At 40.3% G+C, this 24,929-nt stretch overlaps 1 protein-coding gene across 3 annotated transcripts; it reads left to right on the forward strand.

Annotated features, from left to right (window-relative positions):
• Window positions 1-179: 179 nt before the first annotated feature.
• On the forward strand, window positions 180-24,811 carry fam114a1 (family with sequence similarity 114 member A1). Of its 3 annotated transcripts, XM_047366224.1 has the most exons (14): window positions 180-305; window positions 2,648-2,974; window positions 4,605-4,689; window positions 11,513-11,727; window positions 12,382-12,516; window positions 12,698-12,850; window positions 12,940-13,120; window positions 15,205-15,290; window positions 18,124-18,324; window positions 18,450-18,589; window positions 18,860-18,932; window positions 22,801-22,854; window positions 23,729-23,890; window positions 24,068-24,811. In XM_047366224.1, exons 2-13 carry the CDS (start codon window positions 2,654-2,656, stop codon window positions 23,852-23,854), a joined length of 1,770 nt encoding a protein of 589 aa, XP_047222180.1. In that variant the 5' UTR covers window positions 180-305; window positions 2,648-2,653; the 3' UTR covers window positions 23,855-23,890; window positions 24,068-24,811. The 3 variants fall into 3 exon arrangements, with proteins under 3 accessions (XP_047222180.1, XP_047222179.1, XP_047222181.1); XM_047366223.1 differs by having other exon boundaries at window positions 23,729-24,811; XM_047366225.1 differs by having other exon boundaries at window positions 12,940-13,081; window positions 23,729-24,811.
• The last annotated feature ends 118 nt before the right edge of the window (window positions 24,812-24,929 follow it).

Below are 24,929 nucleotides of genomic sequence, written 5' to 3' on the forward strand. Positions count from 1 at the left end.
GGAAACAGTTTCACAGCAGTTTCACACACTTTGCTGTCACTCTTTAACGCATGTTTTAAGTAATAGATATATTATAACTAATACAACGAATTGTTCCTGATGAAGTGAGCCTAAATACCATCGGAATTACTTTTATCTTTTACTGTAGCTTGGGTCAGTGCGTGCGGCGCTAGCTTAGATATGATACCTGTGCGGTGTCGGCAGCAGTGAATCATCTTGACCACCGTGACTCTCTGACGCTGTCACGGACCCCGGCCTGCCGACGTGGCGGGGCGGAAGAAGAGCCGCTGGCTGGCACCAAACGGGTGAGCTGTGGCTGCTGTCTCTTTCTGGAAAAACAAGACACTATTTGTGCTTTTTTTTCAGAATGTAGTATTTTTGCCTTTTCTGCAGGACGTTAACTTGCAATTAATAAAATAATTACGATAGTTGTCGTTAGTTAGATTACGTGAGTTCGTGTTACCGGTTTAGGGAAAGAGACTTAAATTGCTTAGAAATAGATTGTAACAACATTTGTTTCCAGTTTGTTTTACGTTGCTGTTTAAGTTATAGGTTTAATGCTGCAATAGTAATGTAAGCCATGTTAAAAGAAGCTTCATTGTCTTTAATGTCTCCATTTATTGAAATATAATTTCGCTTCCTTACAGTGTACTGTATAGACACAATTTTTGTTTTAATGTCATTCTTTTAAAATGCCATTGTTATTCTAACTGCTTCAGGCACATTATTTGTGTATATAAACAGTTTGACAGGCCCTTGCAATATTTCTTCGATTTGAAATGAAATTGTGCATCAGTGCAGTTAATTACTGTAAGATATGTTAGGTATAAAACTTACAGCGGATTGTCAGTTGTTTGGTAACTTTTTGCACTCTGCAAACTAACAGAGATAATGTTAAAAGTGTGTAATAATAAAAATACGAGTGTACGTCTTCTAACTGACCGCTAGACGGCGATGGTGTTTACTGTATTTCAAGTTAAATTCAAGGGAGGAAACTATTTGAAAATGTTGGGCTTTGAATTCATACACAATGCACTCAAAAGTGTCAGTAGCACAGTTTGTTGTAGTTTAAGATAACTGTTTATATCAAATGTTGGCATAAAGATGTAATTTACTATAAGAGAGTAGGTCACTTTTTAATGTCATTCCTTATCAGTTTTGAACATTTGGATATTTATTCACTGGTGAATACAATGAGCTGCAGTGGATCCACGAAAAAAGCCACATTAACACAAAACAGACGGCTTGTAAATTAAAAATGTATGGGTTCAAATTAGAGAGATGGTTAACCAAGTATTTTTTACATTGATTTGTAATGTTTGCTAAAAATCAGCCGTAATCCCTAGATCATGATTTGCTTCTTCAGTCATCATTCTTGGTAACTCAGGCTGTCCTTTCCTCTAAGAAATGAAATGTTTCTCCTGTTTTTGTTTCTGAAGTTCTGAAACCTTTCTATATTTTGTCATGTTAGAACCACAAACTTTCATATATCTTATCAGGATTTTATGAGAGAAACCAACATAAAGTAGTCTATGATTGTAAAGTGGAGGGAAAATTATACTTGGTTTTTAAAATATTTTACAAGTATAAATCTGAAAAGTGTGATGTGCATTTGTGTTCAGTCCCTCTTAGTACTTTATAGAACTATCTTTTGCTGCAATTGCAGCAAAATCACAATCAAAATCAGTCATCCTTTTTTGCAGAATAGCTAAAGTTCTGTCAAATTGAATGGAGAGTTTCTGTGAATGTGAGTTTTCAAGTCTTGGCACATGTTTTCAAGTGGACATAGGTCTGTACTTTGACTAGGTGTATATGTTTTGATCTCAACTATTCCATTGCATCCCGCTGTAAGATTAGGGTGGTTTCCCTAATGGAAGGCGAACTTCTGTCCCGGTTATAAGACTTGAGAACCCTTTAACAGGTTTTCTTCCAGGATGGTACCGTATTTACCTCCAGCCATTAACTCTGACCAGCTTACCCTTCCCTGCTGAAGACAAGCAACCCCACAGCATGACGCTGCCACCACCTTGGTGCAGATGGTGTGTTCAGGGTGATGTGCAGTGTTAGTTTTCTGCCTTACATAGCACCAGCCAACTATTAGCTGTCATCTCAGTAGATTATTCCACCTGGGCTGTGGATCTCTGCCGCTCCTCTAGAGTTACCATGGACCCTTTTGGCTGCTTCTTTGATCAATGCTCTCTCCCCTTGTGTGATCTGTCAGTCTTGGTGGACGGCCATGTCTTGGTAGGTGTGTAGTTGTCGATTTTCAGAAGATGCATTTACGTCTGAAGGCAACTGCTTGCACTAAAGTTTATTTTGGGGCATCGAAGTGAAGTTCACACAATACAAATGCACATCACACGCCACGTGTTTTCCTTCCACTTCAAAATTGCGAAAGGTTTAAAGGGTATTAATATTCTTATAAAGCAATATAATAAATCGGAGAACTATTAAGTCAGCGTGATTGACAACAGCTGTGTGAAGAAGATTTATATTGTGGTTCCTGCTAATGGCTGTACATGTTTTGTTTTTTCGTTGTTCTCACATTTTAATTTTTGGATTGTGAGACATTCATGAGGAGCCATGCATAGATTACAAGGACAGATTATACCAGCTATTCATTTTACAAAGATCTTCCCTCTTCCAGGTCACCATGTCTAAGGCTGTCACTTCTGATGCAGAGCCCTGCACAGAGAGCGGGTCTCTGTCCGAAAAGGCTCTCCACACTGATCCTGGCCCTCGTCAGGATGATTCAGCGCTCCTTGAGCATCCGACGGCTTCACCGCAGCCTTCTCTCAACACAGAGAGCACAGACTTCCCTCACGCAGCCAAGCAGGCAGCCTTGGAGGACACCACGACCAAACCTGAAACATCTGAGGGTCCGTCAGAACCACCTGCCGAAGATCAGGTGGTTGAATGTGACCAAGCAGTGAGCCTGGAGCCAGATCCAGAGAGCTTGGAAGAGGAGGAGAAGGTTTGTGTTGAAGGCTTCCATATATGCTTTTGTAGCTTCTCAACACTTTGCACTCAGCGACGTGGTTACAGTCGAAACCAGATGTTTACATAAACTCAGAACAAATTAACACAGTGTTTTTTTCTTTTTGATTGTCTGAAAATAAATCAGACAAAGCATTTCCTGTTTTAGGTCACTCAGGATTAAGAAAATTAAGCCTATTTGCTAACTGCCAGAATAATGAGAGAGATTTTTTTGAGAAGATTTTATTAATTTATTCAAATTCAGCAGTTTATTAACACCAGGGTTACTACACCTATGGGAAAGCCTGAACAATAAAGCTGTTGCCTTGTAAGCATCGGACACCAATTGAAAAAATTTGAGTTAAATAGCATACCATTAGATGTACTTACGATAACACCTCAAACACACAACTGCCATGTCCAAGAGATGAGGAGGGGTTGGTGCTAAATGTCTGCCTCAACCCCAGAACAAAACGGACTGAAAGGCCACTCCATATCCTGTGGTTTCGTGATATTGACCATCATTAAGTTAAGAGGAAAAAGGGCGTAGCTTGAGAACACCAACCCAACTGTGAAGTAGAGCGGAGGCAGCATCATGTGTTGGTGTTTTGCTGTAGGACGCACCGCTATACTTTACAAATACATGGTATCATGACAAAAGAACATTATGAGGAAATGTTGAAGGAACAACTGAAGGTATCAGTCAGTAAGTTTAAGCTTGGACACAAATTGGTCTTCTAAATGGATGATTACCCTAAAAATACCACCAGTTTGATCAGAAAGTGGCTTAAGGACAACAAAGTCAGTGTTCTGGGCTGGCCATAGCAAAGCCCTTTTCTCATACCCAAAGAAAATCTCTGGGCAGAAAAGGTGTGTGATGGCAAGGTGAAGTACAAACGTGACTCGGTTACTACAGTTCTATCAGCAGAAATGGGGCAAAATCCCAGCAAACTATTGTGAGAAGCTTGTGGAAGGCATACCCAAAACCTTTGACCCAAGCTATGAAGTTTAAAGACATTTCTACCAAAGACTAAGAAAATGTATGTTAACTTCTGAATTTGAAGAAAGTTAAAGATAAATCTCCAATTGAATTCTCTCTCTCTCATTATTCTGGCATTTAGCAAACAGAAATGATTTAGTTCATCCTAAGTGACCGAAAAACAGGAAACAGTCAGTCAGATTAATGTCAGAGAGTGAAAAAACATAGTTGATGTCTTTTTATTCAGTGTACGTAAACATCTGGTTTCACCTGGATGTTTCTGTTCATAGTGCTATAAGCCGTATAACTGTAAAGTATTACTTGGAGCGCCTGCCCTTCTTCTCTCCACTGATCTTTGGATTCAGCCCATCCTAGTTTCCTTTGGCTCTTCATTTAATCCCAAACACAAACATACAAAGATCGGGCTTTTATTGTTGAACCCTGCAGTCATCTGAACATGATTGCCTGGTGGGTCAGATACGCACACTGTGTACTGGAAGTGGTGCCAGTAAATCTAATAGGCATGCAGATTTTGTTAATCTCTGAGAGACACACTGAGTTTCTTAGTTGTCTAAATAGTATCGTAATTCTTTCTTTTATCCTGAATGCAAATAGACATATGTATACTTATGTATCCTGATGTGTGCAGATGTCAGTCCAGCAGAAAGAACAGGGCTGGGGAGGCTGGAGTACTTGGGGAAAATCTCTTCTGAGCAATGCCACCTCCACCGTTGGTATGTATTCCTGCTGCTCCTCAGATTCTTCTCCCTCACATCTTTTTCTTCTTCTGTCTCACACCTGTCTCTGTGTCTTGTGTGTGTGATTGTTTTTGAGACCTTTCATTCATCATTCACATCACCATCTCAAACATATCGAACCTTCTGGGCTTTGAATCTGTCTCATACACAGCAGGAACTCTCACAGTGGATCTAAAAGGTCTACATCCTCCTGTCATAAGGCCAGGTTATTGGGTAAAAAATAAATGGATCAAATTATTTTACATTTCCCAGCCTTTAAGGTTACATGTATTGTAAACAATTCAACAGAAAAATAAAATAAAAAAATATTAAAAACAGTTGCCCCATCCCAGATGCATAGGTGTCTAATAATTGGTTGAGGCACCTTTTGATTCAGTTTTAGCATTCAGTCTCAACTTGGCAATATCTGCCCACTCTTAACTTACAAATATTTCTCCAGGTTTTGTGAGAACCTCTCTCGTCCACAGCTTTCTTTAGGAGACCCCACAGGTTGGTGTTTGTGTGATTTTAGTTCTGGACTCGGGTTAGGACATTCAATTACTTTTTTCCTTCCGCTGAAGCTCTGGTGGACTGACTGTGGTGCTTGAAGAACTGTATCAAGTTTTTAATCTTGGCGAAAAATCTCAGTTCCATCTGTACAAAAGTAACCCCACAGCATGATGCTTCCAACACCATTTTTTACTGATGGTCTGGTGTTATTTTGATGATGCTCAGTTTTGTTTCGGTACCAAACTTGGCTCCTGGAATAGTAGCCAGTTGTCAAAGTTTAGTTTCATTAGACCATTCTCACAACGAGGTTTTGAGAGATGTAGCCAGATGTTTTCTTTGGAGGAAAATGTTTCTTTTTTACTACTAATTACTCCACACATATGGAGAACACAAGAGATCGATGTCACATTTAGAACTCTTCATTAGAAATTCCTGCAGCTCCTTCAGAGATGCTGGCAGGCACTTTGCAGCCTCCCTGACCACTCCCCATCTTCTCTTTTTATCAGTTTTGTAGAAATGGCCAGCTTTTGTAATGTTAGGTTGGCTTATTCTCACTCCTAGCCATGCTATATAATTAAAAAAGTGGAAATTGTTTTTACCCTTTTTCCTGATGAGTTGAAAAGGAGGTCCCATGGATGCAAAGCAGAAGCAAAGAGAACAGAGAGAAAGAGGAAGTTCAAACCATCTCTTCCATCGATTATGATGGGCAATGTGAGATCGTTAAGAAACAAGTTGGATGAACTCCAAGCCCTACAAAGGACCCAGCCAGAGTACCGGGCATGCAGTATCATGTGTTTCACTGAGACATGGCTGCAGGATCTAATCCCTGACTCCAGCGTCTCTCTGCCAGGATTTCTGACCATACATGCAGACAGAGATTTAAAGAGGAGCGGCAAATGTAAAGAAGGTGGATTAACAGTACGTGTGAACAACCAATTGTGTAATCCAGGACATGTTAATGTGAAAGTGTTGTCTCTGCAGCCCAGATATTGAACTATCAGCAGTACTTTTTCGTTCATTTTACCCAGAGAGTTCACCAGTGTTATTTTGGAAAACGTTTACATTCCACCTTCCGCTGTTGCTGACACTGCATGTGATGCCATCAGCTCAGTTGTTGCTAAACTACAGACACAAAACCCCAATGCATTTGTGGTAATATCTGGTGATTTTAACCATGCTTCACTCTCTGCTACACTTCCAACGTTTCAACAGTTTGTCAGCTGCTCTACCAGAGAAAACAAAGCGTTGGATTTGTTTTATGCAAATGTCAAGGACTCATACATCTCTACAGCAAGACCTCCTCTAGGCAAATCAGATCACAATCTTGTTTTTCTCTGCTCGAAATATAAGCCCCTTGTTCAGAGGCAACCTGTAATAAAGAGGACTGTGAGAAAATGGTCACAGGAAGCTGAAGAAGCTCTGCAAGGTTGCTTTGATGCTACAGACTGGGACGCACTGTGCCAGCCACATGGAGAGGACATCAATGCCATGATTGGTGTGTCACTGACTATATACAGGTCCTTCTCAAAATATTAGCATATTGTGATAAAGTTAATTATTTTCCATAATGTCATGATGAAAATTTAACATTCATATGTTTTAGATTCATTGCACACTAACTGAAATATTTCAGATCTTTTATTGTCTTAATACGGATGATTTTGGCATACAGCTCATGAAAACCCAAAATTCCTATCTCACAAAATTAGCATATCATTAAAAGGGTCTCTAAACGAGCTATGAACCTAATCATCTGAATCAACGAGTTAACTCTAAACACCTGCAAAAGATTCCTGAGGCCTTTAAAACTCCCAGCCTGGTTCATCACTCAAAACCCCAATCATGGGTAAGACTGCCGACCTGACTGCTGTCCAGAAGGCCACTATTGACACCCTCAAGCAAGAGGGTAAGACACAGAAAGACATTTCTGAACGAATAGGCTGTTCCCAGAGTGCTGTATCAAGGCACCTCAGTGGGAAGGCTGTGGGAAGGAAAAAGTGTGGCAGAAAACGCTGCACAACGAGAAGAGGTGACCGGACCCTGAGGAAGATTGTGGAGAAGGGCCGATTCCAGACCTTGGGGGACCTGCGGAAGCAGTGGACTGAGTCTGGAGTAGAAACATCCAGAGCCACCGTGCACAGGCGTGTGCAGGAAATGGGCTACAGGTGCCGCATTCCCCAGACCTGGGCTACAGAGAAGCAGCACTGGACTGTTGCTCAGTGGTCCAAAGTACTTTTTTCGGATGAAAGCAAATTCTGCATGTCATTTGGAAATCAAGGTGCCAGAGTCTGGAGGAAGACTGGGGAGAAGGAAATGCCAAAATGCCAGAAGTCCAGTGTCAAGTACCCACAGTCAGTGATGATCTGGAGTGCCGTGTCAGCTGCTGGTGTTGGTCCACTGTGTTTTATCAAGGGCAGGGTCAATGCAGCTAGCTATCAGGAGATTTTGGAGCACTTCATGCTTCCATCTGCTGAAAAGCTTTATGGAGATGAAGATTTCATTTTTCAGCACGACCTGGCACCTGCTCACAGTGCCAAAACCACTGGTAAATGGTTTACTGACCATGGTATCACTGTGCTCAATTGGCCTGCCAACTCTCCTGACCTGAACCCCATAGAGAATCTGTGGGATATTGTGAAGAGAACGTTGAGAGACTCAAGACCCAACACTCTGGATGAGCTAAAGGCCGCTATCGAAGCATCCTGGGCCTCCATAAGACCTCAGCAGTGCCACAGGCTGATTGCCTCCATGCCACGCCGCATTGAAGCAGTCATTTCTGCAAAAGGATTCCCGACCAAGTATTGAGTGCATAACTGTACATGATTATTTGAAGGTTGACGTTTTTTGTATTAAAAACACTTTTCTTTTATTGGTCGGATGAAATATGTTAATTTTGTGAGATAGGAATTTTGGGTTTTCATGAGCTGTATGCCAAAATCATCCGTATTAAGACAATAAAAGACCTGAAATATTTCAGTTAGTGTGCAATGAATCTAAAATATATGAATGTTCAATTTTCATCATGACATTATGGAAAATAATGAACTTTATCACAATATGCTAATATTTTGAGAAGGACCTGTAAACTTCTGTGTGGATAACATCATCCCCACCAGAACCGTGAGATGCTTCCCCAATAACAAACCCTGGATCACCAGTGACCTGAAGGACCTGCTTAACAAGAAAAAAAGAGCCTTCCGAGAGGGAGACAGAGAATTATTGAGGATTATACTGAAGCAACTTAAAGTCAAGATAAGAGACAGCAAGGAGGTGTACAAGAAGAAGCTGGAGAACAAGCACCAGCAAAACAATATCAGAGATGTGTGGACAGGGATGAAGAAGATCACAGGCTTCAAGCAGAAGGATGATCAGACTAATGGAGGTCTGGACAGAGCCAATGAACTGAACACATTCTTCAATAGGTTCAGTTCAGAAACAAGCTTCGCATCCTCCTCTCCTGCTCACAGCCAAACAGACATTCCACCCTCCTTTGACCCACAGCTTTCCTGTCACACCTAAAATGTTTTATCTTCTACCTCAGCCACGGACCCTTCTGCTTTTACATGTTGCCTTTAATCAAATCAGAAGAAGCTGATGCTCTCTTTGCCTACACCTTCAACATGTGTGCCTCAAGAAGTCAGGTAAAGCGACAACTGCAAAGATTGAACCGGAATAAGGCTGCAGGTCCAGATCATGTCACCCCTAGAGTCCTGAAGGCCTGTGCAGAGCAGCTCTGTGGGATTCTGCAGCACCTCTTCAATCTTAGTCTGAGTCAGAAATCAGAAATGGACAAGAAGCTGAGTACAAGGAGCTTGTACATTTTAAGAAAACAGAAATGGGTCAAACACTATTTCCATCATGGGAGAAGAATTGGAGGTGGTGGAGGAGTATAAATACCTCGGTGTTTATCTGGACAACAGACTAGAGTAGAGATGCAACAGTGAAGCCATCTACAAGAATTGGAGAGAGCAGACTGTACTTCTTGAGGAAGCTTAGGTCCTTTTGGTATAAGTCTGTTGTGGAAAGTGTGATCTCTTCTGCCATCATCTGCTGGGGAAGCAGCATCAGAGCCAGGGACTTAAAAAGCTCAACAGCTGATAAAGAAGGCTGGCTCTGTTCTGGGGACTCCTCTGGAACCTCTGAAGATCATTGTGCAAAGACGGATTCTTCATAAAATGAAGAACATTATGGAGAACTGAGCATCCTCTTCATGAGACTGTCCTACAACAACAGTGTCTTCAATCAGAGGCTTCTTCCGATCTGCTGTAAGACGGAGCGCTACAGGAGATCCTTCCTGCCCACAGCCATCAGCATCTACAACGGCTCTTTGAAGAAACCTACATAATGAGCTACAGGGGTTGGACAATGAAACTGAAACACCTGTCATTTTAGTGTGGGAGGTTTCATGGCTAAATTGGACCAGCCTGGTAGTCAGTCTTCATTGATTGCACATTGCACCAGTAAGAGCAGAGTGTGAAGGTTCAATTAGCAGGGTAAGAGCACAGTTTTGCTCAAAATATTGAACAGCATTATGGGTAACATACCAGAGTTCAAAAGAGGACAAATTGTTGGTGCACGTCTTGCTGGCGCATCTGTGACCAAGACAGCAAGTCTTTGTGATGTATCAAGAGCCACGGTATCCAGGGTAATGTCAGCATACCACCAAGAAGGACGAACCACATTCAACAGGATTAACTGTGGACGCAAGAGGAAGCTGTCTGAAAGGGATGTTCGGGTGCTAACCCGGATTGTATCCAAAAAACATAAAACCACAGCTGCCCAAATCACAGCAGAATTAAATGTGCACCTCAACTCTCCTGTTTCCACCAGAACTGTCCGTCGGGAGCTCAACAGGGTCAATATATACGACCGGGCTGCTATAGCCAAACCTTTGGTCACTCATGCCAATGTCAAACATCGGTTTCAATGGTGCAAGGAGCGCAAATCTTGGGCTGTAGACAATGTGAAACATGTATTGTTCTCTGATGAGTCCACCTTTACTGTTTCCCTCACATCCGGGAGAGTTACGGTGTGGAGAAGCCCCAAAGAAGCGTACCACCCAGACTGTTGCCCAGAGTGAAGCATGGCGGTGGATCAGTGATGGTTTGGGCTGCCATATCATGGCATTCCCTTGGCCCAATACTTGTGCTAGATGGGCGCGTCACTGCCAGGGACTACCGGACCATTCTTGAGGACCATGTGCATCCAATGGTTCAAACATTGTATCCTGAAGGCGGTGCCGTGTATCAGGATGACAATGCACCAATACACACAGCAAGACTGGTGAAAGATTGGTTTGATGAACATGAAAGTGAAGTTGAACATCTCCCATGGCCTGCACAGTCACCAGATCTAAATATTATTGAGCTACTTTGGGGTGTTTTGGAGGAGCGAGTCAGGAAACGTTTTCCTCCACCAGTATCACGTAGTGACCTGATAGTGACCTGCAAGAAGAATGGCTTAAAATCCCTCTGACCACTGTGCAGGACTTGTATATGTCATTCCCAAGACGAATTGACGCTGTATTGGCCGCAAAAGGAGGCCCTACACCATACTAATAAATTATCGTGGTCTAAAACCAGGTGTTTCATTGTCCAACCCCTGTACGACAACATTTAATTTCTCTTTGGGATGAATAAAGTACTTTTGAATTGAATTGAATTTGAATTTTCCTGACTGATACCTTTGTGATTCAAGATCTTTTGATGTTTTACAACCTCTCTGCAAGAGTTGCATGACAGGTGTAAGTTGAAGGAGACCGAATAGGGAAATTGAAAGAAAATCTGTTTCAGCAAACTAAGAGTTCAAGGGTTTGCACACCTACACGTCCAGAATATATGTCAGATTCTGGAAATGATTTGTCAAGACCTCCCTTTTTTATATCATAAAAATCTATATTTAAACAGGGTACATTCTCAAAACCGCAACACATCTTAAACCAGATTAAATAATTTTTAAACTTTAAATTGAAATGGACACACATTTACACTTAGATTAGCATTTAAATCATGCCACAGAAGTTTGATTTGTTCAAACTTTAAATTTACTTTAAATTATTAATGTAATTAATTAATTAATTAATTATTAATTTAAATGCAATTAAAACAAAGTCTTCCAAGAACACTTTTTAGATTTGATTAATGTTTGTTGCTCCAACCTGATGTAGAAACTGGCCAGCAGAGATTCTCAGAGCTGGCAAAGGGAGATGTGTTTGAAATAATATTTTATGAACAAGTACACTTTAGTAAAATAGTCTCCAAACACACAGTCTGTCCTCATGTCTGTTTTTCCTCAATGTCCCTTCATTCAGGACAAAGCCTCACCTCTGTTAAGGTAAAGGCAGGTGAGGCTCTTCGTCTCCACAGGACATCGGTTGGAGAGGAGGCGCTAGAAGAGGAGGACGAGGGAGCAGGGGAGAAGAAAGAGGGAGGAGAATGTCCCGATGGATCCAGCTTAAGCGCTGCTCCTGCTGCAGCGTCCACCAGAGGGGTTTTCTCCACAATCACACATGCTGTACAGAATACTGTGAGTGAATAAACACACTGCAACATGTGATATGTATGCATTCACTTTGGTGAGCCAGGAGTTCCCAACGACATCTGCCAAGCGACATTCTTCAGAAAATGCTACAAGACCAGAAATCAAATAAATAAAATGTATTTTAATTACATGAAAAAGTTTTAATTGGAAAATGATGAACATAGAATTGCAGCTTATTTTACAACAAGGGCTTAATCTTAGAACTGGAAATTAAAAGCAGCTTTAAGATTCTGATTAACTGATAGTTATGGACACAAAACCTGAAAGTTGTTACAGTATTTTTGTTTGTTTTGGGTCATTTAAAAACAGTAGGTTTCTAATTGTACAAACTTCAGCAGTTCAGTCTTTACATTTTACACAAATTTGTTTTAGAAATATTGATATAAATTAGAAATATTCACTGTTAGATAATTGGTTGTTACCATCTAGTATTGGACCAGAGTGTAAATCTCTGAAAAACAAGGATGAAACCTGAAATAAGACTTTGATCGTCTGTATTGTTTAATTTTTTACTGGTTTGCTTTTAGACAAAATTTCTTGCATTTGTTTTGCTTTACTCACTAAATTCATTTCTTTAAGAGTTTTGGATTGAATGGGCCACCATTACGAACCTTTCTCTGTCCTTCCTTTATCTCCAAGGGGAAGTCGGTCATCAGTGGAGGACTGGATGCCTTGGAGTTCATCGGGAAGAAGACCATGAATGTTCTAGCTGAGAGTGACCCGGGTTTTAAAAAGACCAAGACTCTAATGCAGAAGACCGCCTCTCTTAGTCAGGTTTGCAGCCACATAATTATCTGCGCTCATAGAAAAGTAATATGTTTTCCTACCAAAGGGAATATTTTTTTAACATGGTGTATGCATGGATATCATAATTCAGGGATTTTTTTTGTAGTTGTAGTTTTATCAAGGTGACCCTCTTTTGTGCTGAAGTTCTGACGTGACTTTGATTCTACAGATGTTGAGGGAAGCCAAGGAAAAGGAGCGTGCACGTCTAAGCAACCAGCCGCTGAGTGCACCCACAGCTCGCTACGGCATCCTCTTTGACAACTACCAGGGTTTGTCCCACCTCGAGGCCCTGGAGATCCTGTCCAATGAGAGCGAGGCCAAAGTAAAGCCCAGGTTTTAGGAGTAAAAGTCATGTCAGAAGCACAGTCTGTTTTTTATGCTGAGCGCATAAAATGGTGCATCTGTTTTTAGGTCCAAGCATTCCTGTCCTCCCTCACGGAGGAAGAGCAGCAGGAGGTGAAGAAGGAGTTGATTTTCATTAAAGAGATATTCATCAAGCAAGATGAAGAAGAAGAAGAGAGGGAGGAAACGGAAGGAGAGACAAAGGATAATGGTGATCTAAGTTCCCAGATACACTGTTCCACCCCCATATGTGAGTGATCCAAGGCAGCCAGAGGTAGAGGAGGTCTCTGAGTACTGACCCAGGATCAGGCAGTCTTTCTTAGAAGACGTTCCTAAAGAAAGCAAAGGCACATGAATCTGAGCTCCTACAGGTTTTAACCTATTTTTGTTTTGTAGAATAACAAACATCCACAAACAAAATCACAAAAGCTGCAGCCTCCCACCAAACACATTATGCCATCATCATTATAACAATGCAGTTTATGGTCTCTTAATAAACCTAAATAATCCTGGAAAAACATTAAGGAGAATAATTTTAAATAATTACTTAAAAATACCTGGATGTTTTTTAATTGTTAGTGATTATTTAAAATATTTCCCCAATCATTGTGGCCTCATGTCTTAAACATAATGAATAACTTGAAAGATGTGTAAATACTTTAAAATAAGGTCATATTTTATGCCAGGTTTTTAATCTCATGCTAAAAGAAAAGACAAGGTTCTCTAAAAGTCAGAGTTGAAGATTTTCTTACAAGGATCAACAACCGGAAAGACCTGTTCTCTTGTCTTTCCCATTTTGTCTTGGATCACTATTTAAAAGTTCAGAAACACTCTGACTAACCTGAAAATTAAAGTAACTTTTAGTTTATACTATTAAAACGGTTAGGGTCATCTGTAACCCTATCACTGTAACAGTGGCAACATTGATTTGGGTAAAAGTAATTATTTCTTAAAGGAAATATGTTTTTCTCCACTATATTAATGTACTGAAATTAGGGGTTGAGTTTCTGGGTGAGAATATGCAGCTTCAATTACAGATTAATTTATTTACATATTATTTATTTGAATTTGTTTTACATACCTTTACCAGCTGTGCTAATCGCTCTGAAAGCTGCTCAATATGTTTTCCTGCTTTCAGCATAGAAACAAATGAACACTGTACAGCTGCCATAAATAAGCATATGGCCATCTATTGCTGTCAGTAATCCTTTTTTACCCAAAGTGTTTCTGTTTAAACCGAATGGGGCCATTTAACGCAACAAAAACAAATATCTTTTACAATCTTAATACACTGTTTAGGAAAGTTAAAGGAACATTTTGAAAACCCACCAGATCTCAAATCATGCTGGATATCCATACTGATATGGAATGGGTAATGTGTTAGGAGCAAACAGATTCTACATCATTTGATGAAAATGAAAATTATAAACCCACACAGAACTTAATCTGTGGTCACCCAGAAATTTTACCTGAACAACTGATGCAGGAGGCTTGTCCAATTTGCTGTAGAAACCTCTGTAGGGTCCAGGTATCGCCTCATGCTACCAGTAGAGACACCGACCCTGATCCAAATGCAAAACTGCTGAAAAGCAGCAAAGAAAAAAGGAGGAGGAAAACATCTGTAGGCCTCCACCTGCAAAACTATTCCTGTTTTTGGGGTTGCCCCATTGTTGCCCCTTTAGTGCACCTTTTGTTAATTTCATTACCACCAAACAGCTGACACTGATTAACACCCCCTTGACTACTTAACTGACAATTCCTCAAGTTTGACTGACTTGATATTATTCTCTGATTAAAAATTGTTTTTTAAAATTTTTTCAGCAGTGTAGTTCTGTCTAGCGTAGCATTTTCATAGAAAATATTGCCAGGTTTTAGTCTTATCCGATACCACCAACCCAGCATCCTTTTAATGTTTTAAAAGTCTGAAATGTGTGACGTGCACCTTCAGGCACTGTCACCGCTGCGCATAGTTCAGAGTGGGCACCTGGGGGGTTATATATACACACACACACTGCCTGATCCAGTGTCAGTGTTCAGGGGCTGACGACACATTCACCTCATCATCTTTAGGGAAGCACTCAAATCCAGACTCTTGATTGTGCATGTGTGTTGAGCATCTTCCAATCCTAATGTAATTTTGACACAGAAAGTGAAATTAATTCATCATGCAAACAAGAATCAGCTCTCAGGTGAAACATGTTCATTATGATCTCAGCATGAGGAAATCAAAGCATGAATCCCTCAGTGTGAGGAGCTGCATGATCCATGTATCACCTTAATCTGCACTGTGTAAATTTAAACGTGTTGAAGTAAGTGTTTCTGTTGTTTTGTCAGCTGCTGACGGTGAGGAGTTTGTTAGTGTTCTGACAGAGCTGCTGTTTGAACTTCATGTTGCTGCGACACCGGACAAACTCAGCAAGGTGACACATACAAACATACCCACTCTCAGTAATGCTAATACGTGTACTTCTACAGGGTTTTCAGTATTTGTTAGAATGTTTATTGACTTTAAAAATGAGCAAATCAGTTAGTCTGGGTATTTAAAGTTCAAATCTCTGATATAAACACACAAACAGGGTCTTAAGCAAGTAAATAACCCTCCAGCACAAACCTATGACCCTTAACTGACACTGTAGTGTACACAGTTTGATCTCCAGCTTAGCCAGTCTGCCTCAGATGGTTTGAACATGTTGATCTTTTCAACAACAAACTTAAAAACCCCTTCTGCAGCCCCATGCACACAGTCAGTGTGCACAGGTGAAGATTCACTTACCTCGGCATTATGCAGGCTTAAAGTTTCTGAAAGGGCAGGGCTTATTTTATGATTGATTATGCTAATATTTACTTGATCAAATGGGGGCAATGAACTTCCAGCCCAAGATGGCCATGCAATCAGTTAAATTGTTTTAAGAAATGTGTTGTATTTCTTCATGCTTGGAACCATGTAAAACATGTTTTTTTAGATATACCAACAGGCATGGCCATTTCAGAAAAGGTCTGACAGCGGATTGAGACACAAACAACTACAGGGGTTGGACAATGAAACTGAAACACCTGGTTTTAGACCACAATAATTTATTAGTATGGTGTAGGGACTCCTTTTGCGGCCAATACAGCATCAATTCTTCTTGGGAATGACATAAACAAGTCCTGCACAGTGGTCAGAGGGATTTTAAGCCATTCTTCTTGCAGGATAGTGGCCAGGTCACTACGTGATACTGGTGGAGGAAAACGTTTCCTGACTCGCTCCTCCAAAACACCCCAAAGTGGCTCAATAATATTTAGATCTGGTGACTGTGCAGACCATGGGAGATGTTCAACTTCACTTTCATGTTCATCAAACCAATCTTTCACCAGTCTTGCTGTGTGTATTGGTGCATTGTCATCCTGATACACGGCACCGCCTTCAGGATACAATGTTTGAACCATTGGATGCACATGGTCCTCAAGAATGGTTCGGTAGTCCTTGGCAGTGATGCGCCCATCTAGCACAAGTATTGAGGCAAGGGAATGCCATGATATGGCAGCCCAAACCATCACTGATCCACCCCCATGCTTCACTCTGGGCATGCAACAGTCTGGGTGGTACGCTTCTTTGGGGCTTCTCCACACCGTAACTCTCTCAGATGTGGGGAAAACAGTAAAGGTGGACTCATCAGAGAACAATACATGTTTCACATTGTCCACAGCCCAAGATTTGCGCTTCTTGCACCATTGAAACCGACGTTTGGCATTGGCATGAGTGACCAAAGGTTTGGCTATAGCAGCCCGGCCGTGTATATTGACCCTGTGGAGCTCCGGACGGACAGTTCTGGTGGAAACAGGAGAGTTGAGGTGCACATTTAATTCTGCCGTGATTTGGGCAGCTGTGCTTTTATGTTTTTTGGATACAATCCGGGTTAGCACCCGAACATCCCTTTCAGACAGCTTCCTCTTGCGTCCACAGTTAATCCTGTTGGATGTGGTTCGTCCTGCTTGGTGGTATGCTGACATTACCCTGGATACCGTGGCTCTTGATACATCACAAAGACTTGCTGTCTTGGTCACAGATGCGCCAGCAAGACGTGCACAAACAATTTATCCTCTTTTGAACTCTGGTATGTCACCCATAATGTTGTGTGCATTTCAATGTTTTGAGCAAAACTGTGCTCTTACCCTGCTAATTGAACCTTCACACTTTGCTCTTACTGGTGCAATGTGCAATCAATGAAGACTGGCTACCAGGCTGGTCCAATTTAGCCATGAAACCTCCCACACTAAAATGACAGGTGTTTCAGTTTCATTGTCCAACCCCTGTAAGTAGTAGTTTACAATACTATGTTTTGTAAACTACGTTGTTTAAAATGTAATATCTTTTCAAAAGTTTAAACACATGGTTTACATAGATGTTAAACCTATTTGTCAGTGGAGTTTCATAAAATGTTTAAATGTGTGACAAATACTGTCTGGATGAAAATATTAATGGTTGACCAAAGTGTCTGAAAATATGCAAATAAGTACTATTTAACGCTCCAAAAATATTTTTGTTGAAAAGTAACTGAATCTAGTTTCGTCATTTATTGCCCATGCTACTACATTTTCCCAGTTTCTATTACATTTAACAAAGTGTTATTAAAAAAAAGATGATAAATCTTTATTAAAAATATTTAAATTGTTAATCTACAATTACTTCTAAAATCAGCTCTCCGCTATATCAGTCAATGTTGTACTAAAATACAAATTGGTTAATCTTACTTTTCATTTATCTGCTCAATACATTAAAGCTTTTTGTGTGGGACTGGTTTTTATTTTCTCCAGCCTCGAAATCACAAATGACTTTCTGCATTTTTATTGGGTGAGGGTGGCAGGAGTAGTGGTTCACCGAAGGTAGCATTACTACGAGAACCGCCACTAGAAACTCCTTCAGGCTTCCCCGATGCTGAAGTCCATTATTCCACGAGGCAACAAGTCTGTGATCCTTTCATCACATAGTTACTCTGGAAACACAAGGATTATAGCAAACGGGCACATTAGTTTTTTAATCTATTTTGAGGAATGTTCTCAAACCAGGGAATATATACACAGCCACCTATAGCCCTGATGACATCCTGCTGCAGGCAGCATAGAAAAATATCCTTCAAAGATCCTCTGCATAATCCTTCTCTTCTACAGACAGGCATTAGTATAAAATCATGTTCGTGCATCTCATTAGCATCCATCACTACAGTGATTTCTTGGCATGCAGAGCTGATGGTGGCAATTATGCATCTGCAGGCTCGTATGAGAGCCCAGGAATGGGTGAACAAGGTGGAGCAGCTGGGAGGAGAAGCATTTTCCGGAGAGAGCACAGAGGATCAGAAGGATGATGGCCAGAACAAAAAAGAAGAGAAAAAGAAGGATGAGGAGGAACAGCTTGAGGACAACAGGAGTGAGGAGGAAGACAAGGCGAAAGAGAGTGACCTCCAATCAGTAGAGGTGAAGTCATCTTAAAATTAAGATTTAATTCTGAAGCTTTCCCCCAAGATGTCAGAGCCTGATTTGATATGATGCGTCATTCAGTGTATTTGCTTGTGCGACGTTATTTATCTTCCCGTCTGTAGGGCATCTACCGGTCATCAGTGGGCAGTTTGGCAGAAGTGACGGCTCGCAGTATCGAACAGCTCCACAAGGTGGCAGAGCTCATCCTTCATGGTCAGGAGCAGGAGAAGCCAGCAAGAGACCAGGCACAAATCCTCACCAAGTATGAGAGTATTGTCTCATTTTACTTACGCTATGAGAACATATGGGAATGCAGCTGTGTGTTTGTGCTCTTTAGATTTTCTTTTTTTTTTACTTGAGGAATGAAGGCATTTCCTTAGGATGGGAAAAAAAGATGTGGAAGGTTACTGTTAAGGATTACAAAATTGAGTTATGGCCTCACTGCTAGGAGTATGCGTGTGCAAGGATAGGCATATGGAGACTGATCTTTGCTATATAATATATAATAATTGATGGTTTTCCTCTATTTCAGGTTGACATGTGCCATGTGTAAGGAGGTAGATTGTTTGACCAAGAGGTTCTCTGGTACACTTCTTTTAGTTGGGGTAAGTGGGAGTTTTTGTTGGATTGGACTGTTTATTATTGTCATTTACAGGCCTGGTGAGGAGTTTAGCTGCTCATCGTTATCAGCGGTGTGACGGTACACAGAAATCACAGTTCAGTACATCGGTTTTAAAGTCACGTTTCAATGTTTGTTGCACTTGAAAGCACCATGAAACCATTGCTGTTGGGAAATCTCCTCTCATCAGAGGGAATCCTCCTGAAGTGTTGTCGCTAGTCATATGCTGGATTTGGACTTTAGCTGATTTTCCTCTAGTACCAGTGATATTTCTATGCGGCTTCCCTGATCATTAGCATGGGTTTCATTTTAATTCTAAGATTTTAGTGCTGCATTTGAATCATTCCTTTTGCAGGGTGGCTTGATATCCCAGCATACAACTTCAAAGCATTTTAAAAACAAGACCTGGCTGCACAGGTTTGGATTTATTGTGGATCGTCTCTAATCTACACATGGTCAAAAATACATAAACAAGCTCAATATATATAGTACTGTGCAAAAGTTTTAGGCAGGTGTGGAAAAAATACTGTAAACAAAGAATGGAAGTGGTAATCATTTTTTTTCATCAATCAACAAAATGCAGTGAATGAACAAAGGAGAAATCTATATTAAATCAATATTTGGTGTGACCGCCCTTTGCCTTCAAGCAGCATCAGTTCTTCTAGGTAAACTTGCACACAGTTTTTGAAGGAACTCAGCTGGTAGGTTGTTCCAAACATCTTGGAAAACTAACCACAGATCTTCTGAGGATGTAGGCTTCCTCACATCCTTCTGTCTCTTCGTGTAATCCCAGACACACTCCATGATGTTGAGATCAGGGCTCTGTGGGGCCATACCATAACTTCCAGTAATTATTGCTCTTCTTTACACTGAAGATAGTTCTTAATAAATTTGGCTGTATGTTTGGGTTCTCTCACTTAGCATTTTGTAAATTGATAAAAATAAACTGTCAACATTTATATTTCTGAAAGCATTCTTTGTTTACAGCATTTTTTCACCTGCCTAAAACTTTTTTGCACAGTACTGTACATACGCCTCCATGATTATTTGGGTAAATATGCCTTATACCTTTGTAAGCATCAACAAGCTTCTGGCTTCATTTTGCTTGTATATTTGACCATTACTCTTGACAGAATTGGTAATGCTAATTTAAATTGTTCGTTTCCTGGAAACGAACAATAGTCCACACACTTTCAAGGTCAGGGCTATTCTGGACGTTTCATAATAGTCTGCTTTATGTCTGCTTTTTTTTCTCTTGCTCTCGGTGGAAGACACACGCATTTTCTCTCCCTCCCTCCCTGCTGATCCCTGCTTCTGCCTTTTGTCTGTATCTTTCTCAGAGCCTCGATTTGCATATCCTCCAAACTTGTAAATTATGGATTTGGTCAGCTGGACTCTCAACGTAATTGGTCAAATTTGTTTTTTCCTACGGAAAGACAGGGTAAAGGAGACCCTCTTGTCCAGGCGGGACGTTCTTCTCTGGAAACACAATGGAAGATTGTGTGCCTGACTATGATGTCGGTCGAGGAAGTAGAAGATGTGTACATATTTGGACTTTGATAACAGGATTTCTGCTTTTTGGAGTTAGTGGTTACCTGGCTTATCGAGTGATTCGCAAAACGTGGGCGGCTGTTCAAAGCGTTCCAAAGCTGCCTGCGATGTTGGATGGAGTCTGTAGATCGATCAACACTCAGACTGAAATGTTAAGAGAGCAGAATCACAAGCTGGACACGATTCTTGAACAGAATCGCAGCCTGGCAGCGGTTGGACTCAGAGGTTAAAAGATATAATCTTGGAGAAGTTATATGCTCCAGATCTGCGGAAAGTACCAGAAATTTGGCTATTTGGATTCGCAATTGAGACACACCAGTAAAACTCTTAAGATAGTTGGAAATTCACAACTGCCTGAATCACAACATTTATTGTGTTTTTTTTTTAAATCTGGCTCCCCAACGTGGCCTTGGCAACTTCTGCTAACTGGTTATCGACAAAATATCTCCTGGATGTTATAGAAACACGACACTCTTCCCCAGCACTCCCCTACCAGCTGTGTGCTGATAGGACTATGAGGCCGATTGATAAAACTTCCACCTTTCTTCTCAAGGACTGTGGCGCTTCTATCAGTGTTGACAGTCTAATTCTTGCAAACAAACTCAGACTTACATTTGCACCCTCAAGATCCCACCATACCTTGCTAAATCTTTACTTATGTGTGTGTTGCTTACCCATGCGGAGGTTTTTTTGTACTATTTCAGACTCTATTCTTAGCAGAATAGTCTGAAATATGATTTTTTTTCCCTCCTATCTTACTTTACCTAAATGTGTGATTTCATTACTTTTCATAGATTTTACCAGCGAAAACCAAACATTATTAGTAACTTGGACTTTAGCTGCTCTTACACCAATGACCCAGCTTTCTTAATTAGATTACTTAATTCAACTTCAGCACCATTAAAAGCAATATATTATTAGCACCTGAAAATGTGGATTAAAGCTGTTTTGTACCAGTGACTCAGCTTCACTAGTCAGAATTCAGTGGAATAATGAGACTTCTTAGCACAAGATGCTTTCCCCTACATAGAGGACTTAATGATATAATTACCTCTAGAAAGATTGGTTTAGAACCAGCTCTTACCAGGAAAACCCAAAGGAATATTAATGTTATCTGTATCATTGTAATATTGACCAGAGATTTTTAGATTTCTCAGAAGGATTCATAGATTTTTAGATTTCTTAGCATTTGATTTGTTTTTCTGTTCTTTGTGATTGTATTGTAATTGTATGTACAGCGCTCTGAGTGTCTCGTTACTGAAAAGCGTTATATAAATAAACTTACCTTACCTTTATCCATTCCAAAAACTGTTTTAATGTGTGTTTGGGGTCATCATCCAGTTCACGTTTCTGCCATCCATTTGTTGATCTGTGGTAAAATTGAAGAATTTGGCTGAAGTTGTCCTTCTTGATCATTCTACCCACTTTGTCCAGTGCACCGATCCCACTGCCAATAAAACAGACCCTCACCATGATCCTGCCACCACCATGCTTGACAGTCGTTAGATTGTTGTTAGAATTTAAAAGCCTCACCTTGACCCCTTCAAATATTCGTCTCGCTACCATGAGGCCTTTGGCTTGTCCATATGGACAAAAGTGATCAAATACCCAGCCATATGCATATTTGTGGGCCTGTGTGTATAATTTTGAGCGCCTGGATTTCAATAACAGCACAGTAAATTCAAACTTGTTTGCCCAGTTTTTGTTTTTTAAAAATAAGTTGAATTTATGTTTTTGTTCAATCTGGCCACCCTGAAGAAAGAACAGCTTAAAGCTATCACTTAGGCTCATGATGATGAGTGTATGCAAACTCCAACCACAAGATACCAAACTGGTAAAATTGGTTTTGACTCCAACTGAAAATTAATCTTCCAGTTACTCATAATCAGCTCAAAAATACTGTCTACAAAAAAATCTAATAAAAATAACTGATTCAGAAAATACAGCAGATGTATACATAAACTGAGTGAATAGTATCTGTAATGGAAGCTCAGATAATTTGGTGCACCAATCAGTGTTTTCCGCATTAGTGGCGTGTGTGTATAGACCACAAGTCAGATTGGAACACATTCAATAGGAGATATACAGTATCAAGGTTCTTCTGTACAGAAAATATTTGTTGGTTATTATTTTTGACATCATAAGAAAATCAGTTTTTGATGTTTTTGTCCTCATACTCGTGTCTGTTTCTGTGTTTTGCACCCATAAGTAGAACTCTGACGACATACCCTGGAGACAGCGCAAGGGTCGATTGATTTATTGATCGTGTTGTAATCTCGTCCATTTTGCTGTTTCTCTTTCAGGCCCAAAGGAAAGCAGAGGAGTTGAATCCACTTGTAGACAGCGTCCTGCAGGAGGTGAGATTTTTCTTGAGTAGTTTTAATTAAAACCCAGAGGAATAAAACAAAAGCCATCGCAATCTTAGGCTCATGATGTCTGATAGGATGTGACACCCCTCAACGAAGCTCAGGGTTTATAGAGCTGATAACTGAGGCAAAGGTGACTGCTGGTGTGGAGGTACTGAGCTTCTGTGTCTGGTGCAGAGCTTCAGACACACAACTCATGATAAAATCATGCTGAAACAGCAGATCATTACCATTTATCTGACGCTGATCTGCGGACATGACACAAAGGACTGTTGGAAAATAAACAGTGTCATTTCAGTACTGATCTGCTCAGTTTGCTGTGTGCGCTTTTATGAACGTTCCTGCTGAATACCAAAGGACGCCTCCAGGAGTTGTTTTTTGTATAATCCGTGTTCTTACAACCATTTCCAAAAACCAGCTGTGAAGTGGGATTTCACCCGTATGGATGCTGACAATTTTATCCAGTGCATGAAAGAAAGGTCAGGTTTTTTACTATCCCTGATTTAATCCGCTTTAAAGAATACAGCTTTAAAGACAGGCTTAAATAACAGGGCTTTTTTTTTTTTTTTTTTACTGTAATTCTGTTTTTGTTTAACAAAGGATATCATACACAAGAAAAATCACAGGAAGTCAACCTTTGGACATATTGGATTTTCCTTTAATTAAGACAGTAACAAAATAAACAAATACTTTTATGTTTTTTGTACTTTCTACTGTAAGGGTATCCCATAGTCTTTACTAATACTATACCACTAGCTTCCTTCCTCTCTACATTTCTTTCAGCCTTTTTTTGCTGCATTTAGAGCTCTTTCTGATTGATGGTGGTGTTAAAGTATAAAAAGAATCATGTGTCTTCTGTCTGCAGGGGACCAACAGTACCAACTACATCCTTAATGCATTTCAGCTGCTGCTGCCAGTCCTGCAGATCTCCCACATCCAGAGCCAACACCGCCAACCTGCAGCAGAGCCAGAGGCGAAGCCGCAGCATTGACAGCCTCAGTCCATCAGCTTGTCCTAATGTGCAGTTGTAAGCAATGCAAACTATTCAGTGCTTTTATGTGCCATGAAGCAGGAGATAAATGACTGAGAGAATAAACACTCTTGAAGAAAACAGATGAAAGAACTATTAACAGGCAACAATTGCACTGATGCAGATGTGTGTATCCGCTTCTTATTTAGGAAAACATCCTGTCGTGTTTTGCAGGTAATATTTTGCTTTATGGGACTAAACGTCTGTAAAGCTCAGTGGAGAACCAACCAGCAGCGTTACCAGAGATGACGTTCTGCTGGAACACAGGCTTCTCCCTTTACTCAGATCACATGTTTCTCACCGTTCAAGTTTCCTTCATGTATGACATGCTTTAACGTTATAGTACATGAACTTCTCTCCCAAAGACCTGATGCTGCCCTACAGTTTGTGCTGACTCTAATTAAACCAAATACAGAATGGGTTAATTCATCCTAAAACAATAAAACAAAAGACACAAAGGAAATTGATGAACATTAACGCAATGCTCTAATTGTGCAGTGATCAATTTTTTATCTATAACACTATTGTAACTGGGTGCCTACTGCATTGTTAGAAGATAGGTTTATACTGCAATAAAAAAGTCAAGATACAGCAAAAACAGAAAATTATGAAACAAATGTTTCATTATTAATCTATTTTTATGCTCCCTACTGACAATATTATATACAATAGTAGCAATACAGAAGTGGCTTAACAGTTTTCCTCTGGCTTAAAACTAAAAGTTAGTATTATTTAACATTTGCACCATTTGTTTAAGTTGCCTTTTTATGTAAGTTATATGAAGCAACACTATCTTGGATTTTGTTAACAGTTTGATTTATGTGTTTTGTCCCCTTATTGTATCCATTGAATGTGGGGAAAAAGAGTTTTTTTTGTGCTACTGCTAATAAAGAAAATGTGTGTTAACATCACTGAAAACCTTTGATAGAAATAAGCTTTAAATGTGGAGCTGCAGCTGCTTAGCTTAACATAAGTAAGCAAAGGTACAGCTAAGAACACAGCTGACAAATAAATAAAAAATTATACAAAAGAAAAA

The sequence above is a fragment of the Girardinichthys multiradiatus genome, chromosome 5 (genome assembly GCF_021462225.1).
Source record: "Girardinichthys multiradiatus isolate DD_20200921_A chromosome 5, DD_fGirMul_XY1, whole genome shotgun sequence".
In the NCBI taxonomy this organism is placed as follows: Eukaryota; Metazoa; Chordata; class Actinopteri; order Cyprinodontiformes; family Goodeidae; genus Girardinichthys; species Girardinichthys multiradiatus.

Bases quoted from the DNA above. Each gene is read 5' to 3' on its own strand.
- fam114a1 (XM_047366223.1), top strand. From the start codon at position 2,654: ATGTCTAAGGCTGTCACTTCTGATGCAGAGCCCTGCACAGAGAGCGGG. The intron at 2,975-4,604 runs GTTTGTGTTGAA...TGATGTGTGCAG, and splicing joins GCTTGGAAGAGGAGGAGAAG to ATGTCAGTCCAGCAGAAAGA. The intron at 18,933-22,800 runs GTAAGTGGGAGT...TTTCTCTTTCAG, and splicing joins GTACACTTCTTTTAGTTGGG to GCCCAAAGGAAAGCAGAGGA.